Source organism: Chelonia mydas, chromosome 14, assembly GCF_015237465.2.
Source record: "Chelonia mydas isolate rCheMyd1 chromosome 14, rCheMyd1.pri.v2, whole genome shotgun sequence".
NCBI classification, from domain to species: domain Eukaryota; kingdom Metazoa; phylum Chordata; order Testudines; family Cheloniidae; genus Chelonia; species Chelonia mydas.
This window is the reverse complement of record NC_051254.2, coordinates 1,854,028-1,867,117: the sequence shown is the minus strand read 5'-3', so window position 1 is coordinate 1,867,117 and position 13,090 is coordinate 1,854,028. Positions and strand designations below refer to the sequence as shown.

The 13,090-nt window shown below is 50.6% G+C and overlaps 1 protein-coding gene across 1 annotated transcript; it reads right to left on the bottom strand.

Annotated features, from left to right (window-relative positions):
- Positions 1-946: 946 nt before the first annotated feature.
- On the bottom strand, positions 947-11,118 carry CBX2 (chromobox 2). Its single transcript, XM_037913729.2, has 5 exons — positions 10,743-11,118; positions 10,589-10,632; positions 9,606-9,671; positions 8,089-8,158; positions 947-7,534 (listed from the first exon to the last, which is right to left on the bottom strand). Exons 1-5 carry the CDS (start codon positions 10,926-10,928, stop codon positions 6,167-6,169), a joined length of 1,734 nt encoding a protein of 577 aa, XP_037769657.2. The 5' UTR covers positions 10,929-11,118; the 3' UTR covers positions 947-6,166.
- Between the last annotated feature and the right edge of the window lie 1,972 nt (positions 11,119-13,090).

The following is a 13,090-nucleotide window of genomic DNA, read 5'->3' as shown; positions in this document are numbered from 1 at the left end:
CTTGAGGAGCACACCGGGTCCTGGGAGGCAGTTTGGGGTCTGAGTCTCTCTTGCTCTCCTAAGAAGCCCCAAAGCACTGCAGCTGCCCCTAGGCAGGGCTGGTAAAAGAGAAGGGCAAAGGTGGGCCAAAATCATGGACAAAGAGGCCTCTTCTCCTGCATTAGGTACGTTGACTAACTGGGGATGGACAGGGCATTCCAAGGGAATTCATGGCAAAGGCCATACTCATGGAGCTAAACATTGCTGACAGAATGATGTAAAGCTATAAATTGGTCAGAAAGTGGCGAGAGCCTGACTTGCACCCCTCCTTTGGTTTACGAAGCACGTGTCGCTGATCCCTTCTATTGGGCAGGGGCCAAGCCAACCTTTGTGGCCCCTCGCGCTGAACTCAAGAGAGGGCTGTGCGAGCTTAGACCAGGTCCAGATTTTAGCCCCAGCTGCACTAGGGACGATGCAGTGTGAGTAAGAGGGTGGTGGAAGGTGCTTTGTCACTTGCTTTTCTTGCTTCCACCTTTCCCCGCCTCCCCCTCATAATATCACCTCTGGTGCACAGTGACCCAACAGGGATTCACTGGCAGCTAAGCTACAGGAAAGCTGATTTCCCCCTTCCCTCTCCTTGCAGAACTCCTTCTCTTGGGGAGCTGTCACACTTTCTCCGCATCCCAGTCATGGTGGTTTGTTCCCCACTAAATACAGGCACAGGGTATAATGCTCAGCTAAGTCAGGGGGATTTGCCTGGTAGAAGTTGGAGCAAGGTGACTGAATTCCAATTCTCCTGTTCTAGTCCTAGCTCTATGACTGACACAGCCTGTCACCGGGACAGGGAAAGGTCCACGTCACACGGTGTCTCTCGGCTGTGCCAGGAAGCCTAATGTCTGGGAAAGGTTGTGAGACAGTCACCTGGAAAGTACAGTTACACAGCCCATCACCCCATGCTGCACAGCAGTCTGAAAAGTTTAAAAAAATATTTATTGATATACTAACATGAATAAAAACATTATACAAAGTTGTCTGACATACCAACTTCTAGTGTTTTCCTGCAAAATAAATTAAAAGCAGCCTAGAGGTCTGGAGTCTACACTAGCATTAGTGTCCAAAAATACTAGAAATCACCACAAAATGCAAGGAAGCCAACTCTAGGGTCACCAAAGGAACGCCAACCACTGATGTGAACACACTGCAAGCTCAATGGGCAGCCATTGTCTTCAGGTGGGCAGCCCTTATTTAACCTCTGGGCTGGGCTGCGGTCTTGTTTCCAACAAAGAACTCAAGCTTTCCCTGGGTAATAACATATCCAACGCTTGTTCTCTAAAAAGCAAACACACTGCTGTAGTTTAAAGCAATCAGAAGTGGCATACAGGAATGATTTGGCTTTTTTAATAATAAAAAATAATAAATGCAAATCAGGCAGTAATTGGCACTGTGACAAGAACAATTGTTTTCACACACACACACCTCCTCAGTTTCTTTTAGTAAAACCTTTTCTTTTTGGGTCCGGAGTCCTTCACATCTAGGTCAGCCTCAGAACCAAAACAGAAAGAAGCAGCTCCCAAGAACTCCAGTTTTTTGGTACAATATACATATAAAAATATACTGAACTCCTAAGGAAGATGACTGAATTGTCCACTTTTTCCAGTCCAATGAAAAATCCCTTTACTTCACCAGATTATGCCAGGATAAAATACCGATTCAATATACAAATACTGCAGTACTATTCCCCGGGAAACCCCTTAAGACTAAAAATAGTGACAAACCTCTAATTGGTTTTTTGACATGCAACTAAAACACAAACTCATAGCAGCAAATTTTATAAAAGGTAGACTTTGAAGACTAATTTTATTGGTAAACACAATTAGCACCAGCTTTTTAAACTTCAGTCCACAAAAGATTAAATTAAAACGCACAATTTGCCTTTGAGAGGCTGACTTCAAAGTTAAACTTTCACTCAGACACACACACACACTCACTCACATTGTTAAGGGGAGTCAACACATTTAATGCCAGATTAAAGGGGGGAGGAAGAATGAGATGAAAGCAAGGTGTTTCCAGATTATCACTTTCACAGTCTTTATAACTTTGGGATTGAAACAGCTGGTTAACAGAAAGGCACAATGTTAGCATTGGCAAAGCAGGTTCCCACTGCTACAGGAGGGGGGAAAAACCCAGTTTTATAAGTGGCTGGTGCTAAAAGAAAGCCAGTTTCCATTTGTATTACAAGTTTCCAGGGCAAAAATTAAGAATCCCAAGAAAACATCACCCAGACTCTGAAAGGTCTTTGAGTGGGACCAAGCCATCAAAATGTGAATACAATTTAATTTAGCACTGGAATTCTGAATGGGGACATCTTACGTAGAGCTTGTCTAGGCTGGAGGACTTTGCACCGTAAGTACACAGATGTGGTTTGCACTGTTTGTAAACTAAGGTAGGCATGCAGCATCAGTGCAAATCAGTACCCACCATGATTAGTCACACCAGTCCAAGCCCTGTCCTACACCAGTGCAACCCTCTTGACACCCCAAAGTAAAAATATAGGCACTGACACTACAGGAGTAGGGACGGAGAAGCAGTTTTCTATCATCTTAATACAGTCTTATCAACTGGCCCCTCTCTAGACCAGCATCAAATGCCATTTTTCAATGGCCATCCCAGGAGGTTGTTTACACAGACCCATCACCAGCCTTATTCTAAGGATTTCTGGGTTCATCCCTGTGGAAGCAGCTTCTTCCCTCTCTGTGTTCAGATGCCAACCTCAGAAAGGATGGTGCAGTTCCCTTTGGACACACACCAGCTGCTATCATCACCAAAGCAGGTGTACCTGGGGATCCACATAAATGCTGGGTGCCACATTGCTGAGGAGGGTCTTCTCCCCTGCCCCTCACCTACGTCCTTGCTTTTCACAGGACCCTGGACTAACCCAGCTTTGCATAAGCACAAGACAGCTGTCAGTGACCTGTCCCATGGGCAAGGCTGGGACAGCACATTCCAAAAGGCACATTGTAAGTTACTTTCGTTTGGATTTGCAAAGGCCAAGTAGTAAATATTTGGTGTGTGGGGAAGACAGCCAGCCACAGCCTTTGAGATGTCCAGACCCCTCTTGTTCATTACTGAAGGAAAGGATCTGCCACATCCCCATGTCTGGGGCTTCAGAACACATGTGGCAAAGGCCACCGCAGGGGTAAAGGCTTCTGAACCCACAAGCTATTTTTTTCTTGACGTTCTCAAAGTCGCAGTAGTTAGTTTGGCTGCATGTGAATTATGAGGTCAACTGAATAACAGACGTTACTTTTTGGCACCAGGGAGCTCCAAAGCAAACCCTCCTCGCGGACAAAGCTGGTCTGACCCACGTGACCCCTTGTCCCACGCACTTGAGGAGGACAGTTCTTACGCTGAATAGTGCAGCCAGGCACACCACCGACAATCCCTGGGCTGGCAGAGGCTGCGGGAGCTCTGCTGCAGCAAATCTGAAGTGAGCTCCTAGCCCCCAGGTTGACTGTTAGAGCGTCAATTACTTTGGGAGGGAGCCACAGCGAAGGCCGTCTGGCTGGCAGAAAGGTCACTGACTACCCGGGGGTGGAAACCCCCACCCCACAAATCCACCTGGGTAATGTTCAAGGCAAGAACCATTCCATAAGATTAAGGGCTTGTCAACTCAAACTGGACCCAATCTTAGGTTTGTTAAAAACGAAACCTAAATCCATTAAGGTTTGTGAATTAAATACAAAACCCAGTGGAACCTTCCCTGGCAACCCAGACACCGCAGAACCAACAGTAATAGATTATAAAACCTCCCTGACCTGAGAGAACAGCAGAACAGCCCTTCCAGGCCCAAAGGAACTCGCATTTTAAATGCCTGGCCACATCAGAGCAGTAAAACAGAATCTAAGAAATATATTCACCTAAGGGGCCTGCAGCCTTTGGCTCTTTACGAGTTGACAGCATCCCTTTGGTAGCCCAGCTGCTCCTGACACTGCGGGTGCTCCACACTGTGGCCGAGGAAGACGCACGTCACTGGGGCAGGGATGTAGCAGGTGAACCCACCCACTTTGAAGCGGCACCTAAACACACTGACCCGACAGCCCAGTCATTGGCCACCCTGCTGCAGAGATCTTTCAAGGGCTGCCTTTTGCAGGCATGTTCTTATAGCGTGTGAAGGTACCAGGCTGCCCCTGCCACGCACCCAGGAGAGTTCCAGATCACTACAATCGCAAAGGCTGCATTCAAACAGAGTTCTGCAAGAGCCTCCTTGGGGAAGCCCAAAGGCTGTCCCTGGGGAACTGCTGCTTGAGAGGCAGTGAGGTGTGTGCTCTCCTCACCCCAGCGACGTTGGACCCCACGTCTAGCTAGGAGGCTTTGAGCACCCTGAGTTTCCACTGAAATCACTGTGAATTGAAGGCACTTGGCAGCACCCAGCTTGAGCCCTGCGTGCACTGCCTCCACCACGCTCATAAAGCCTGCTAGCAACAGGAGCTCGGCAGGAATTCTGATCCCACAAACGCTGTGTTTTAACCGGTTCCAGAGTAGCAGCCGTGTTAGTCTGTATTCGCAAAAAGAAAAGGAGGACTTGTGGCACCTTAGAGACTAACCAATTTATCTGAGCATAAGCTTTCATGATGCATCCGATGAAGTGAGCTGTAGCTCACGCAAGCTTATGCTCAGATAAATTGGTTAGTCTCTAAGGTGCCACAAGTCCTCCTTTTCTTTTTGCGTTTTAACCCTCACTCATTCCTAGCGGTAGCATCAAGACAAGGCTAATGGCAAGTCAGAGCCCCAGCTGCCCGCTATCCCATGCCTCATGGCACCTACAAACCTCAGAACTAGTAGAAAAGGTTTCTCCATTGTGCTTGAGCCTCACAGTGGGTCTCCAAGTAGCAGGTGGCTTTAGGCCCAGGGCTGCAAAACCTACACACAGTCCTGAAGGACGTGTGTGCATGCAGCAAGTTAAATCCTGCCACCAGTATTTGCATGCACCATGTGAAGTGTTAAAGATACTGGGACAAAGAAAAGGCCTGGATTTGGAGAGCACTGGGCTGCCCAGCACTAAATTGTCCAGACTGGTTCCCAACCCTGACTTCTCTTCTTTCACGCACACAGAGACATTCACAGCAGCAGCTCGTACTGCTTGCAGCCCTGGCCAACCGCTGATCAGCTCCAGCTCACGCTGTGCACCTCAAACGGGCCACGTGTGGTGTGGATGCAGGCTGTGACGCCCATTCCCACCACAGCGGGCCTGGGTTTGCCAGCGACAGCAACAGGTTTAGTCTGAAGGCCCCTTGCCCCCCACCTCCCTTCTGAACAAGGGAGGATTTTGTATAAAAATGTAAACAATATTTCCATTTCATTTGCAAAACATCACAAGAGAAGGAGCAGTCACTTCACACTCATCACTGGGAGCAACCTAGCCCAGGAGGGCAGCTGGGCTTAAAGTAATGTCCCCTGAAAACCCCCACATCTACAGGCAACTCCCCCGCCCCGCAGCATGCGGAACCCTGGGGAAGTTGGCTGTCTGGTTCGGATGGAGTCTGACTGTCCCAGGAGATTGTGGGCAGATTTGTGCTAATGCCTAGAAGGAAAAAAAACCCTCACTTTTTCTTAAGGAAAAGCTTTAGCCTGTTACATTGCATGACCCCATAGCCCTCTCCCCAATTGTCCAGGTACTTGCACATGTGGTGTTCTGACATTTCAAGATGTGCAGCAAAGAAATCCAACCACAGAGAAACCTGGCTTACCAGTCACTTGCTAACCACTTTTTAGCAGCCAGCTAGCCAGTCTTAATCCCCACCAGAGAACCACTGCATTAACCTTACTCTGGTGCCACCTGCTAGAGTGGTCAGAAAAACAGAATGGCCTTTGGTAGCTGTTAACAGGTTTCACTGCATCCTACTCCTCCCAGCCTTCAGAAGAAAATCTCGATTGGCTCCAGGAGGCCTCCAGAGATACAATGACCCACCAAGAACAATGCTGACCGGCAATGGCAGAACCCTTTGTTGGGGGAGGCCGGGGTCTTGTTCAATAGCCAATTGCTTATAGGGGCAGGGACACCTGATTTTTGCCTCCCCAAATCTCATTGCCATCTGGCATTCACTTGAAGAAAAACCCAGTGAAACAACGGGAAAGAGGCATCAGAAGGGGCTATGGGAACCCATCTCCCCACCTAGCACCTCCTGGTTCAGTAATGTCTAAGATTGAAGAACCCAACACTGGTAGGAGACTCCTTGACGGTCACTGTAATCAGGTTGGCTGTCACGTCTGTGACAAAGACGTGTTCAATCAGGCTGCGGGTGGGTTTCCAGTCCTGGCTGGTCTGGATGGAGACTGACATGTTCTGGCCCATACCAGGAAACGAGGCAGAATCCCGATCCGAATCAGAGCTGGTCTCCTCTTCGCCGGTGCTCATTTCAGACAGGGCTGCCGGCTTGCGGTTCTCCGTTGTGGGGTGCCCCTCTGGCGCACATGGGACTCCACTTTTTGTCACCTCTCTTTCCCCAGCAGCTGCTCTTTGCATGGGTTTCTCGTTTTTGCAGGTGTCCACGCCTGGCAGCAGCCCAGCATTTTGGGCATGCAGCCCTGTGCCCACCCTGCTGCCCTTGGCAGCGGCTGCCCCCACATTCGCAGCCTCGGCACCAGCACTTTTGGCCAGAGTCCCACAGACATGACGAGGGAGGCTGCTGCCAGCTGCTGAATTTGGCCCATTTTTGACACTCTGTAAGTTTAAAGCTTGAAGGTTCAGCTCCTGATGGGACGTCAGCTGGCTTCCTGGGGCAGGGGAATTCCCAGGTGCCTTGCTGCCATTGTGCAGGGTCTGAGCCCCAGCAGTGAAGCCGGATTTCTGATCCCCCCCAGCACCACTGCCGAGTGCCTTGGCTGTTTTGGATCCTGGCACATTCAACCCAGGCTCCCCAGGTCCTTTCTGGTTTCTCATTTTTAAGTCCAGTCCTAGGCTACTCTTGGTGGATGCCTGTGACTTGAGTGCCAGCCTCCCTGGGAGCGGAGCCTCTGCAGAGCTCTGGTTTTGGGACATCCTGTTCATGTAATGCACAATAGAACTCTGCCAGCTGATCCCGTGGTTTGGGCTCCCAGAGGAGCCCTTCAGTATATTGGGCAGGTTCTCAGCAGATAAGCCCCCTGGACCAAGCCCACTCAGTGCACTTTGGGGCTCTTTCACATTAGATTTAAGCACAGCAATACCTGAGCCCTGAGCATTGTGTTGGGGCTGCAATTTCCCCATTAGTTTAGAACCTCCCCCCGTCTCCTTTCGGGTGGTTTTCAGCACCTTGGCCACGTTCATGGTCCTTCTGGCTGCCTTCTGCTCCGGAGGCAGAGGTTTCCGCCCACGCTTCTTCCTGACGGGGTCTTTTATTTCCGGCTTCGCAACCAGAATCTGAGCTTTCTTCTGCGGCACTGGGTGAGTCTCTCTGCTCCGGGGACCTCTCTTTGCCTCCAGGTCACTCTCATCCTCTTCATCAGAGGAGGAGGAAGATGAAGAGGTAGAGGATGAGGAGCTACTTGACTTGATTTTTGGAGGCACCTCTGGTTCCTTTAAAACAAAAATAAAGAGGGAGCAGGGAGAACATTAGCTTGAAATAAGATAGCTGGCAGAACTGAGTGTGGCTACGTTCTTCAGCAAGATACGAATTTGTTCCTGGTGACCCCCACGGATCACTGCATTACACGCACCAGTCCCTGACTGTGCGCAGGCCTCTACTCTGCAAAGGGTTAAAGAGGCCCCACGGCACACAGGCCAGATCTAATATATTGCCCTCAAATTCCATGCGACTCCTGCTTTTCCCTCCCCAGCATTGCTGATGAGCAATTACCAAAGTGTCTGGATAAAGAGAAGCTCCCCCTATCCCTGCCCCTTATATGCAACCTCAGAGACACATTCCTGGGTACATTCTGCTCTCAGAACAGCATCTCCTGGCAGCTCTGTGCCCTTCCATTCTCCAGTGGAAATCCAAGACGTAGGATCCATTTCAGCAACATTGAACACTCCACATTATGACACGAGAGGTTGTAAGGGACCTTTCAGACAAAGAATGTCCCAAGAACGGCCATTACCCCACCACTCCACACATCACCACTGTTACTTACCACATGTTTCCTGGGCCTGCCTCTGGGTCGTTTGCCCCTCTTCCGATTCTGCACCTCTTTCTCATGTTCCCTGCAAACACACCAATTGAGGACAATGCTGCACCCAGGAGCCAGCCTACTTCCTCTCTTATCAGCAGAGACCTTTTGTTTGAAATGCTGCACAACTCAGTTCTAATCCAAGCAGCAACAGATACTCGGGAGCATTATACTTGTGACAAACATACAGCAACCTCTCCTGGAGAGCTCCAAGCCTACAGAGTTCACACTGGCCCAGGCTGTTTGTTGTGGGTTTGGGAGAGCACCCAGGTCATTTTGTAAGTGCAGTGGGGGGAAGGAATTCTGCCGCGGTCTCTGGGAGTCACTGACTAGCTCTCTCAGCAGAGCAATATGTAGACTATTTACCCCATGGCAACAGATGCTGGTTACTGGAATAGAAAGTCTGCTACTGTAGACTGTGTGTGAAGTTCTTACAGCAGCCAAGCTGGCAGCATTGCAGCAGCTGCCAAGCTCTGCCCTGCCACGCTGCCAGTGTGATGAAGGAAAGAGACCTCCTGGAAACAGGATCACAGCAAGGTGGTGCTGGCGAAGAGGCATTGCTGTCCTCTGCTAGATGGTTCCCTATGACAATAAGAGGCCACAAAAGGGCCCTCTGACTGTGAGGCAAGATGCCATATAGGAATGGGAATTATGGGATGGAGAATAGTGTCTCCAGAGCAAAGTGATGGCTGCCTGAACACCAGAGTCCCTTGCTCACTTTTTAACTGCTGCAACCTATTAAACAGGTCACTGAGCCACCCACAATAATACCTAGTTTTTTTAAAAACAAAGTGGATTTAGAAACCCGCTATAATTAAGGCCAATCATAAAGTTCAGTGTTTTTATATTAGTGCAAAGGCAAAACATTTGCCAGCACTGTGAGGAAGGTAGCCAGAGGGCTCTATTTGCACCCCAGTGCAGACGGAGTTCTAGTTCCCTTAGCTAATCATACAATCGGACTGCAGAGCTGCACCCCCTATACAAGTACGGAACATTATAGACAGCCCCTTTCCTCTAGCCCCGCCAGCCCGCCCAGTCACGGCCAGGGGACACCTATCACATTCCTCCGACAAGTATGTTTTCAGTGGATTTTTAAAATAAGTTTGTTTCTGTAATTCTAGAAACTGCCTCTGTCCGTGCATGCAGCCGACAGGGAAGGACAACCAGTGCCCAGACCTTCAGATCAGAGGTCAAGTGCATTCAGCTCCCCGTGCTCCTTTGGAAGTTACATGTGGGTATGGCGTGCTAGGGCAGCCACATTGCACAGTCTATGTAAAATGCACTCTGATCTGGCCCCAAATTAACCACATTTATAACACTTGGTAGCCGTCTCTGAACCTGAACTGTTAGTTTAGATTATCACCATATTTTAGCCTAATGAGCTCTTCAGTATGCCGTTTGCAGGACTTCCAAAGCCCGAATGATCGATCAGACATTGTTCATCCAACAACAACCACCAGAAGTATTTATAGTTTGCTCACTTCTTTTGGAAGGCAAGGAGCAGCCTTGGATCAAGAATATTCTCTTCAGGTTCCCAGCTGTTGTGTCTGGAAGAGAAGAGTAAACACACCATAGAGACCAGCAGCATGAAAGCATTTTTTTAAAAGTTTGGATTAATAGATGGAATATCAGCGGCCCAAAAGCAGCTCACACCACAGCCCGTCTGATCGCCCTGAAGCCGAGAACAGTGCGCAGGCTCCAGCCAAAGCTACATCTCTGCCTAACCCCAAAGCAATAATCCCGCAGGGGAAGTCGGGGTTCCGCTGCAAACGCTGCAGAAATGGCAACGCTGCGTAGGATGCAAACCCCATTCTCGTGAGAGTGCTCTGAAGAAGATGCTCTGGAGAACAGAAGTGACTCTGGAAAGGGGGTGCTGGATTCGGGGGGGAAATAGCCTCCCCTCCCTTGCCCTGGGGTCAGAAAACTGCGACGGTCTAGAAAACGCGAAGTGTATTGACTGACAGGGGGCAAACCCTGGATGAGCCGAAGGATTAAGGACAACAATGCGTGCGCTGCGGGGAGGGGGCTGAAAGGCGAAGCGGAGCGAAAACCCGGAGAGGAGCCTGGGCTCGCAGGAGCAGCTGGCGGGAGGAGTAAACAGAAAGGGTCCCCGCCAGGCTGCCAAATCCCTCCCGTTCGGGGCACGGCGCAGCCCCACAGGCATCAATGGGAAGCTCAGGTTTCATTCAGCGGGCGAAGCACGGACACCCAGGCAGCTCCCCCGGCCCGTCCCCACCGGAGCGGGGGCCGCTCGGAGCCGCCTGCGCCTGCCCGGGGGCCGGGGCCGCAGCATCCAGCGTGCGCCGGGGCCGGGGGCGGACACTTCTTGGTAAACAAAAGGGACCCGGGGCCGGGACGCGGCGCCTCCCGAACAAAAGCAGCGAGGAAGGGGCCGGAGCAAGTTGCCGCCCCGCGCCCCCGCGCCCCCCCAGCCGCCCCGCGCCCCGCACCGCCCCGCACTCACTTGGAGGACCAGCCTCGCCACTTCACCAGATACTCCAGCTTGCCCTGCGGGGGGAGAGAGAAGCGGTTAGCGCCGGGCCTGGCGGGGAGGATGCCCGGGAGTGGGGGGAGCCGGGGCCGGGGGTGCCCGGGGATGCCCGGGGCCGGGCGCCCACCTTGCGGAGCCGCTTGCTCAGGATGCACTCGGCGGCGAAGACCTGCTCGCCCACGCTGCTCAGCTCCTCCATGGCGCCGGCCGGCTCCGCTCCCCGCCCCGCCGCCCCGAGCCAGCCAGCCGCACACAAGGGGACTCGCCGGACGGAGCCCTGAGGCGCGCCCCCGACCGCCGCGTGCACCCGCATCCCCCCCGGCGCGCTCCCGCGGCGGGGCACACAATGCAGCGCGCGCGCCCGGCTCCTCCCCCACCCCGAGCTCGGAGGCTCCCCAAATTCCCAGGGAGCCAATGGGGAGGGGAGGGGAGGGGAGGGCGGAGACTGGCAGCTGGGGAAGGGGATGGGGTCAGGCTGCTGCAGAAAGGAGAGTGATTGTCTCAGCGCGACCCCTCCCCTTCCTGCCCAGCGGAGGGGATTCGCTCCCCCTGCCCCTCGTGTGGAACCGGGGGGAGGGGCCTTTGGCCCGGGCAGTAATCCCAGGCATAAGAATTGAGCCGCCCGTCGGTTGCCCCAGGGCCCAAAGGGCCCCAAAGACCCTCATGCCGCGCCCGCCAGACCCAGAGGCTGCAAAGCCGAATGTGCAGGGGCCGGCCAGGAGATGCAAAAACGTGAAGCTCCAACTCCGAGAGCACCTACCGCTGGGATCCTCCCACACAGCGTAACCCGGGGGCTCCCGGCCAGTGCTCTGTGGCTGCTCTGATCATTCTTCCTAAAATACCTAATTAACTTTAGGGAAAACAAATAAGTATGCACAGGCACATGTCCAAATCCTTGTAATTTATCTGCCTAGTTTTTTTGTTTCTTTTTTGCTGCAGACTCAATAATAACAATAACGAACAGTGGTCTCTGTTCTTTACTGGACCTAAGCAGAATAGACACACAGATAAGGTGCTTTGAGCATTCTTGTCGTTTTTCTTGTTGTTTCTTTTGCTTTTTGTTTGCTTTTTAAAAAAGACATGCTAGCTACAGTGTGTGCTGTGAAGAGTGATATCAACAAACATACAAATCTCTCTTTCGCAGCAGACTTACTGAGCCCTGGACGGTGAGGTGGTAATGGGAACCAGGGGTAGTGGGGCAGCAGGGGGCCAGGGGTGAAGGAGGGTGAGCTCAGGGCCAGAGTCTGGCACCACATAGCCAGGGGACAGGGCCTGGGGATGAAGCCCTAATCCCCTCGGCTAGAGCCTGCCACCCGCCATCCCAGGGCTGAAGCCCAACCCCACCACCCCCGGGGAAGATGGGAAACTCACTGGCTGCCTCCTCCAGCTTGTGTGTCTCCAGAGGAGGGCAGGGTCCAACACCGGTTGTGGCCCATGGGGAGGGGCTGCTGCTTTGCCCCCCCATCACCGCCCAGGGAGGCTGTGGTTGCAAGAAAAGCCCCTGGTGGCTGCATATGGCTGCAGTGGACACATTTGAGAGAAGCTGGTATAAACTGAGTTATACCCTCAGCCGAGCTGATTGGAAAATGCAAAAGAAATCAATTCCGCAAACATTTTTGACATTTTAAAGTAGTGTTTGTTTTGCAGGGTTTGAAATGGGCCTAGTCTTCATCTCTCTATATTTTTTGCAATATCTTTAATTGAAATTGTTTTCAAAATGGCTATCAAAACTTTTCATTTATCAAACCCAATTTTGATAATCATTTTGATTTAAAAAAATATTAAAAATGATGAAAAACCCAGAACACTAGATAATATTGGGCTACTTTTTGATAAAAAGACCTTTAGTTCAAAAATGTTTGTCTAGAGCTCTAACCATAAGCAATGGTTTATTAAAAAATTAAAATATTATATAACAAACAAGGAAAGGGGAAATTAATTGATAGTAATGAATATAAATCAGGAATTATGAAAAAATGATAAGAGAAGCAAAGGTACATAAGGAGAAGTCTATGGCCAGTAGAGTTAAGAACAAGGAGTTTTAAAAAATATTTTAGGAACAAAAAGCATTCTGACAATGGTACTGAGCCACTACTGGATGGACACAGTAGAATTATTAATAATAATGCAGAAAAGGCAGAAGTGTTCAATAACTATTTCTGTTGTGTACCTGGGGAAAAACAGATGATATCGTTTCATTATATAGTGACGATAACTTTCTTTCCATTCCACAAGAATCCCAGGAGAATATTAAACAGCAGCTACTTAAGTCAGACATTTTAAAATCAGCAGGTCCAGTTAACTTGCATTCCAAAAATTTTAAAAGAGCTGGCCGAGGAGCTCGCTGGACCATTAATGTTGATTTTTCGATAAGTCTTGGGGCACTGGGGAAGTTCCAGAAGACTGGAAGAAAGCTAATGCTGTGCCAATTTTTAAAAAGGGTAAACGGGATGACTTGGGTAATTATAGGCCTGT